General features: G+C 31.4%; 1 protein-coding gene across 1 annotated transcript; it reads right to left on the minus strand.

Moving 5' to 3' along the window:
* Positions 1 to 3,208: 3,208 nt before the first annotated feature.
* On the minus strand, positions 3,209 to 6,964 carry LOC124539106. The gene is made up of 4 exons (XM_047116430.1): positions 6,767 to 6,964; positions 6,611 to 6,691; positions 3,763 to 3,910; positions 3,209 to 3,360 (listed from the first exon to the last, which is right to left on the minus strand). Exons 1-4 carry the CDS (start codon positions 6,962 to 6,964, stop codon positions 3,209 to 3,211), a joined length of 579 nt encoding a protein of 192 aa, XP_046972386.1.
* Positions 6,965 to 9,263: the final 2,299 nt, after the last annotated feature.

Raw genomic sequence — 9,263 nt, forward strand, 5'->3', positions numbered from 1 at the left:
ACATCTAAATAGTAAGATGAGTTGTCTACATTTAACTCCGTATCTATCCAGAGTAAATGCTCCAGTAATTTACGGAATGTTTTTTGTTCTGATGATATTAATAATATCGCTACGTACAACATATTTTCGACAACATATTTTAAGTACCATATGGCAGGAACGTGTATCGCTACATTTGCTAACATTAGATAAGAAGTAAGCTCTATAGCAATACATATACACGCTGCAATGAATCTAATAATTAATTTATGACATGTAGATTTATATCTAATAAATCCGAAATCATACGAATATAATATTTGAAGAACTATAAAGAACACTTGGAGACTTTTCGATATCGGTCGCACGGGAGGCGAGTTTGCAGGTGACGAGTATTTTTGTTTCACATTAATCATCGCGATGTAGGTTATTTTTTTATAATATTACTATTATTTCTATATGAGTTGTAACAGAAAGCAGACGTCAGCCTAGAGTAAAATTTAATATTGTAATGAATGTCATTTCAATAAATTAAACTGTTTAAGGAATAAATTTATTAAGCAAATTGCTTTAATATATGAAAACCTATGATTAATTACTTTATAAAATTGTCTTAATGTTATATGAATTATTCGAGTTAAGTTTACGATTTGATTAAATTTACGATCAATATATTGCTTCTGTTGTGTATGCATGTTAAGTGTGATTTAAAATCTATATATAAAAAAACAAGTCCTGACTAACTGACTCGTCATCGCCCAGCGTAAATTATTAAAGTTGTATTTAGAAGTTGGGTCTATTTATTGAGTACACACCCACTAAGAAAGGAATTTTGGAAATTCTGTCCCTAAGTCCTTTAAATCCCATTTCACCCAAATGGGATTTAAACTTTTGTATGCAAGTTCGTCATTTTTTAAATTAGAATCATTTATTTTTGGGATACTGATTAAAAAAAACCTATTTCAGCATTTTGGGATATTGTATTCACAAATGGGTGAAATAAGGGTAGAAAGTTTGTTTGGTAGTCCTTAATTTTTTTAAGTTAGGGACATGGCATTTTATTTTTGGGATACTGATTGAAAATAATTCGATACCGATTTCAGCATTTTTGTATACTTAACCCTAAAGGGGTGAAATAAGGGTTGAAAGTTTGTATTGTGGTCCGTCATTTATTAATTTAGAAAAATGAAACTTTGTTTTTGGAATACTGATTAAGAATAAGTAAATACAAATTTATGCCTGTCTCTAAAGGGTGAAACAGGGGTTGCTATTGCTTATATTGGTTTATAAGGAAGTTTAGTTGTAAGATTAGTTAATAAGATTGGATAAAGAATAAATAAATAAAAAAAAATTTTTTGGGATATTAGTTTAGAATAAGTTGATGCATATGTATTTTAATTTTCTGGATATTTTAGCCCTACGGGATGAAATAAAAATCTCTGAAGTTAAAGACATGAAATAATAGTTTTGGGAAACTGGTTAAAAATTATAAGAGTCGAGATGGCCTAGTAGTTAGAACACGTGCAAGATAAACCGATGATTGCGGGTTTAAACCCAGGAAAGCACCACTGAATATTCATAAACTTAATTTGTGTTTACAATTCATGTCGAGCTCGGCGGTGAAGGAAAACATCGTGAGCAAGCCTGTATGTGTCTAATTTCATAGAAATTCTGCCACACGTGGATTCCACCAACCCGGATCGGAACAGCGTTGTGTTATATACAATTATGAACAGCGGAATATGTTCCAAATCTTTTCCACAAAGGGTGGGGAGGCCTTAGCCCAGCAGTGAGAAATTTATAGGCTGTTGTTGTTTTTGTTGTTGTTGGTTAGAAATGAGTAAATATTTATTTAAGCGTTTTTGATATTATGCCCCTAAGTGTTGAAATAACTTCTAATTGAAATTATATATAGGTTAGTCTTGAGATACGTCATTTTTAAGTTATAAGATTGTCGTGCCAATAATATTACTGAGTGATTTAAGACCTCCATATGCAACGGCACCAGACCAATAGTTACGGCACTCCATCGGAATGTCATAGGGGCTACAGTTATCATTTAATGATGGATGGATAGATGATAAACAGTGTAAATTTATTTTAAGTTCAAAAGGGAACAGTTCGCGCTTGAGTCAATTAACAAAACACAAGGTCAAATCTTTATAATGGATTGCATGGACATGAATGAACTACCACTGTTCCTAACAAAGAAGTTTTAAACTAACGTAATATTTTAAGTTAGTCTATTAAGTTATTTATAACCATTTTTCACGCGAGCAAAGCCGCGTGCAACAGATAGTGAGTTAACGGGGAAAAAAAGAAAAATCTTTGGCTTAAAGTATAGATGACATTGTTTACTTTTTGTAACACCAGTAGAACAACATCATCCTGTGAATTCCCACAGCTGGGCTAAAGGCCTCCTCTCCCTTTGAGAAGAAGGTTTGGAACATATTCCACCACGCTGTTCCAATGCGGGTTGGTGGAATACACATGTGGCAGAATTTCTATGAAATTTGCCACATGCAGGTTTCCTCACGATGTTTTCCTTCATCGCCGAGCACGAGATGAATTATAAAACCGCAATCACCTGTTAAGATGCACGCGATTTAACCACAGGGCCGTCTCGAGTTAACCTGATAAGAAATGGCGAAAAAACTCGGCGGGTTTTTTTGTCAAGTTTTTTTTACATATATTAAATAACATATTTCATTATAATATTAGAAAAGTGTTTAAATAATGATTATTCTTGCCTGCGTTTGAACCTGGAATCATCGGTTAATATTCACGTCTTCAAACCACTGTGCCGTTTCGTCTCCTATAAAGTATTGATAGCAGTAAGAAGTTGGAATGTATACAAATAAAATAATTATATGCATATAGTTTTTTTTAATTAATAAAACATTACATAAACAATAACATCAACTTATTTTTCCGTGAAGAAAATGAACAGAATATTTAAGTAAATACACTTCAAACTTAGTTTAAAATCTCAGATAAATTTATTTATTTAAAATATAACAAGCTTACTTAATACATAGTATTTCGTTATCTATACTTAAATAATTAACAGTATAAAGCAGTTTAGACCACCATTCGAAGTATTGAACATATTATACGTGACAAATGGAAATTGTGAATATATGAAGTTTATGACATATTTTTATAATTTCACTTGGATTTTATGTACGAAACATAAAATCCAAGTGAATACTCAAGTACAAAAAAGTTTTTAGTAAAAATGTGTAAGTTGCAAAGATATAATTAAATACGTGATACAGAGATTAAGGACCGCGACGGGAAACGTCGCATCCAAGTTAATGATTTTGATAACATTAAATTTGAATGGACGTACTTCTACGTAATTAATAAATCTATTCAATTCTTGTCTTTTATTTTCATCTGAAAAGAAAAATATATATGATAAAAGCTACTCAAAAAATATTGTTTTGTAGAGTAAAAAAGAAATAGTAAACTCAATTCGCTTGCTAGAAATATTAGTGAATATATTCTGTTCGTTTATGATGAGAAACTCAAATATCCAAATCTGAAAAATGAAAATAAAATAGAAAAAAAAGGATGGACTGCATGAGTTACCATCGTAAGCAATTCATTTTCATCGGAATATGACGAGAGAAAACGATGTATAAAATAAAAAAAAATAATCTACATCGGACCCTCATAATATCTTTGAAAGAGTATATGTTAAAAAATAATACAGTAAAAAGCTAAGAAAACTGACTGATACATAAAAAGTTCAAAATGATTTAAAGTGATCAAACTAACCTTCCTCAACCAGTAACTTATCATGGAGAATGACTTTTATTTTGTAAATCTCCGTCGATAACAAACCCGCTTCGATAGCTGGCGCAAACATTTTTAAGAATAACATTGTAGTAGTGAGGAACTCAGCCGCGTATGCCAATGTGCTTGCCTGTAAAAATATATTTTGTATATTGCGACGACCTCCATGGTCGAGTGGTGTGTACACCGGTTTTCATGGGTACGCCACTCTGAGGTCCCGGGTTCGATTCCCGGCCGAATCGATGTAGATTACCATAAGTTTTCTATGTTGTCTTGGGTCTGGGTGTTTGTGGTACCGTCGTTACTTCTGATTTCTATAACACAAGTGCTTCAGCTACTTACATTGGGATCAGAGTAATGAATGTGATGTTGTCTCATATTTATATTTATTTATATATTTATTATTATTGCTGGTTAATAATATGTTGGAAAATATGCCAAAATTATGTCCAAAACTTCTTTAGCGGTAGAAACTTATCGTTTTGCTGGGCATGATATTTTATACACAAAACCCTTAATAAAATTGTCAAGTACTTATATTATTTTCGTTCGACTGGCAAATGGTCCACCTGATAGCGATTGGCTACCACGACCCATTGTATCAAGTAATGTTATTATTTCTTAAATTAGCAAAGTTATAAAAATTAACATCGCTATCTTCGTCAATCAATTAATCAATCAAAATAAACTTTATTCAAGTAGGCTTTTACAAGCACTTTTGAATCGTCTATTTACAATTAAGTGAAGCTACGACCGGTTTGGTAAGTATATTCGACCGAGAACCGGCATGAAACTCAGTAGTTACTCTTTTTCAACATTTAAAAAATACAAAGTCTTATTAGTTTAATACAATTATTTAAATTAATATATCCTGCTTGGAAGTCAACATTTTTTATCATCTATAAAATCTTGTATCGAATAATATGCCTTTATTACCAATATATTTTTAAACAAACGATTTGAATTTACGAAACGGCAAAGTTAAAAATGTCTGCGGAATTTTATTATAGAAGCGGATACCCTGATCCAAGAAGGATTTATTGACTTTGCGGAGTCGGAAACTTGGCGTTATAAGTTTATCCTTACTCCTAGTGCACATACAATGTTTATCACTAATTTTATCAAAGTGATCAATGTGATTACTGTGAATATACATAATATTGTTGTAAATATACTGTGACGCAACAGTGAGTATTCCTACTTTGTTAAAAATATCCCGTGGAGAGTCTCTAGCTCCAAGATTATAAATACACCATAAAATAAAGACAGATTCAATATCTGCAGCGTTACCCCAAAGTAATATGCCATATTATATAATACTGTGAAAATAACCAAAATATACTAGACGAGCGGTATCAACATCAGTTAGTTGTCTAACTCTTTTAACCGCGTATGCTGTGGAGCTGAGTCTTCCTGTTAGGTATGATGAATGAGGACTCCACTGAAGTTTGGAATCCAATTCTATTCGTAAGAACACCGTAGTATTGGCTACATCAAGACGGTCATCTTCCTTGAGATCCTTGAGAACAGAGCTATAATGGATCTATCACCGTTTAAAGCACAATAATAGTACATATTGTTGATTGGCAGTAGAATAATAAAATTATTGGATAACTGCTTTTTTGGACTTGAAAATCCAACTGAAATCAAATTAGATCTGAGACCTGCACAATAATTTTTTTAACGGCTCCTTGTACTCTAAGACAATGAAGTCCATTATTAACTGCTAGCTCCAGCTGATTAGGGGCTGTCAGTACAGTTTACATCGGGGTCACTCAGCTGGTGATCATTCAATTTACCTGATGCATAGATGGGCGGAAGCAGTTTAATACAAGGGGGCTTTTAGGCGTGTGGCACAAAGCGCTCCTTCCGAAGCTATAAGTTTTCTGGGAAACTATGCATCGGGATCTCTAGCACTTTTACAGGTTAAATCATCAAGATTGTTGGCAGCTGTGAATGTTCTAACGGAAATGTACTCAATTCTGGTGTTGTACAAAGCTGCGTGCTATGTAAATATATGACGAGGAGTCAGGCATCAGCTCGTTATCAGACATGATAATATTCAAAATATATATCTAGTCGTTCACGTTAGTAATATCTTTCTTTCGATATTATTTTCAGAATTATCTATTTTCATCTACGTCCAAATTCAATCCGAATTTCATGCATTTATTTCAAAATTTCGGAACAATCCTCTCACTTCCACGTCTAGTATTGGGGATGAAATATTTGCCGTCGAGTGTCATATGACGATTGACTATGAATTGTCCAAAACATGACGGCATAAATTTGTGGCTCCCTTGAACGGGTACCCAGTACCAGCTAATTCTTTTTAACCGTACTAAATATTGAGTGGCTCAAATTCTTGATTGACCATCAACCTTTTCCGACCTATTCGATGGATTGGATTGGGTCAATTTGTAATTTAAGTCTACCGCATATTTCTCGGGAAATGTTCCGAACAATTATGATTGGATTAATGTCGGTCGCTGAAGCTACTATTGGACATCAAGTTAGAATTTTATATCTCATTCTCTTATAGCTCGATATTTCGGGCATCTTTTTCTTCGCACGAGCACTCTGTGGAAGCTAATCCACTGAGAACACATACTAGCCTACTTAAGTCCTTAAGCTTGGCAACGCACCTATATCTTTTCCGGAGTAGCAGATGTCAATGGGCAATGGTACACACTATACATCAGGTAAAACTTACAGAAATTTGCTTATACTATGAAAACATACCCAGTTATGTTCAGCATATTTATTAGCCTATGCGAAACCTTACCCCAAAGCATAACATAAAATATTTTTTTACTTTTTATAAACTTACCGTTCCAAATTTCATTTGTCTTATTATTATATATATGGATACCATCAAATCAGGTATATTTGTCATCAAAGTGATGATAAACTAAAATAGAAATAATTATGTTTTAATTATTATATTTATTGTGCCAAATATTATTCAACTAAATTTTTTACTTACAATATGGTCAAATATGGTTTTTATATTTTCAACCGAATCAATCAAATATTTATACAAAAATTGCGTTTTGTTTATGTTGAAGTTTTCATTGTTTATGTATTTTCTCAGAGTTATCAATCTGATTTTTGTAGCATAAAACACCAAAAAATATACGACAATCGGTAAGTCGGTAGCCAATAGAGCTATTGTAAAGATCATTTCCTTTTCAAGTCTTGTATAGCATTCGCCAACATAAAGGCAATTAATAATCGTTACACTAATTCTATACAGGAATGATCCGAAACAACATGCAAATATTTTAACATCTAAATGGTAAGAGGAATAGTCTGAATTTAGTTCTGCGTCTATCCAGAGTAAATGATCAAGAAATTTACGGAGTGTTTTTGATTCTGGGGAAATTAATAATATTGCAACGTATAAACTATTTTCGATGATATATTTTACGTACCATATTATGAGATAGGTTTGTGAGATTTCATTTGTTATTATTATAAAACAACAAATTCCTACGAAAACACATGTAAACGTTGTGATGAATCTGATAATCAATTTATGACGTGTAGATTTATATCTAATAAATCCGAAATCAAAAGAATATAATATTTGAAAAACTATAAAGAACACTTGAAGACTTTTTGATATACGTCGCACGGGAGGCGAGTTCATCATGATACAGTTTATTTTTATATATTATTATTATTACTTCTATATGAATTGTAACACAAAGCAGACGTCAGCTGTGAGTAAAGTTTAATATTGTAATGAATGTCGTTTCAGTAAAATAAGCTGTTTAAGGAATAAATTTATTAAGTAAATTGCTGTAATATATGAATACCTATGAATAATGTCTTTATAAAATTGTTTTATTACTGTTATATGAATTGGAGCTAAGTTTATAATTGACTAGCGACCGGTCCCGTCTTCGCACGGGTCACAGTACTGATAATTGTACTACCGAATTTATTCATTTACGACCTCACATTAGACACTTCTAAAATTATATCAGTGTTTCTTTACTATATTGTCCATGTGTTATAATATATAAAAATCTTTCTCTCGAAATCCGCATTAAAATCCGCAGCGTAATTTCCAAAAATTTAGGCATACATCCCAATGTACTTACAGACGGTAGAGCGGTAAGCGGCTTTGTTATATACTATGTAAAGATGATTATATTTACGATCAATATTATATTCTAATATAATATTTACTTCTGTTGTGTACGTTTGGGTGTGTGTGTTTTTAATTTTATTAACGTTATAGTGACGTAACTTACAAAAATAAGAAAAAAACATTTGGCTTTTTAAGTATAGATTTCATTATAATTTACTTTGTTTTTTTTTTTTTTAACACCAGTAACAGTTTAAAGTGTTTTTCTTCTTGGGAAAGGATTCAATATCACTGCCGTCATTTCAAAAACATTTTTATTCCGATTTAGGTACATAGATTCATCGGGATGTAGGCTTTCATCTTTTTAATGGTAGCATACATTGTGAGCAATACGCTATCGTTAGTTTCTTGTGATTAAATAATTCACATGAACATTCTAACACAGCGAATGGTATTAAAATCCATATCAGAACATTGACCAAATATATTCAAAATCGAATCAAATTTATTTATTTTTATTGAAGTATTACTGATCCATTTTCAAATTAAACAATACCAACAACAAAATACACTGACCTGATAAGAGACGGCGAAATAAACTCAGCGGGTTTTTTGTCATACTTATTATTTACATATACAGGGTTATTGGTTACTCGACGTATATCCGTTGGGAGGTGATAGGGGTGACTATTTGCAATAATTTTAACCCCCATATGCATAATCCAAAAGTGACCCATTTTTGAGTTATCATTTTTGAGGAAAAATAATCAAAAAATAATAGAAAAAAAATTCATTTTCCGTCTGGCATTTTTAAATTTGGACCGATGATTATTATTTAAATATTGAAAAATATCCAGTGTTTAATCGTTTTTATAAATAAAAGAAAAAAATAGATTTTAATTGAATCTTTTTTTAAATACATTTTTGAAGTTGCATTTTTTGACAAATTTTGAAAAAAAGCTTGTAACGGACTATACTATATACATGAGAATGAATTTTATTTTATTAAAGAAAAAAAATTATTCAATCAACCATTGATTTAATATTTTTTTTTCTTTAATGTACAAAATCTGTTGCAGAGCAACTATCCGGGTTCAATAGAAGTCGTCGGTAAACCATATAAAGCACGTATTAAAATGTAATCAAAATTGGTCGCGTAGTTTTGGAGATGTTAAAAACATACATACATACATACATGTATACATACATATATACATACATAAATACATATATAGAAACATAAAAACATATATACAGATTAGTTCAATTACATTGCATAGTAATTGAAACATGAAATAAATAAGGATAATAAAAGGAATGGCATTATAATAAATATACTTTTTTACAAACATTTTTGTGGATAACGTTCGTGTAATAAATAATATAT

This window comes from Vanessa cardui, chromosome 21, assembly GCF_905220365.1.
Source record: "Vanessa cardui chromosome 21, ilVanCard2.1, whole genome shotgun sequence".
In the NCBI taxonomy this organism is placed as follows: domain Eukaryota; kingdom Metazoa; phylum Arthropoda; class Insecta; order Lepidoptera; family Nymphalidae; genus Vanessa; species Vanessa cardui.

Coding starts and splice junctions, on each gene's coding strand:
- LOC124539106 (XM_047116430.1), bottom strand. CDS start 6,964: ATGATCTTTACAATAGCTCTATTGGCTACCGACTTACCGATTGTCGTA. Junction 6,692..6,766: donor AAACCATATTTGACCATATT/GTAAGTAAAAAA, acceptor TTTCTATTTTAG/TTTATCATCACTTTGATGAC. Junction 3,911..6,610: donor GACAAATGAAATTTGGAACG/GTAAGTTTATAA, acceptor ATATTTTTACAG/GCAAGCACATTGGCATACGC.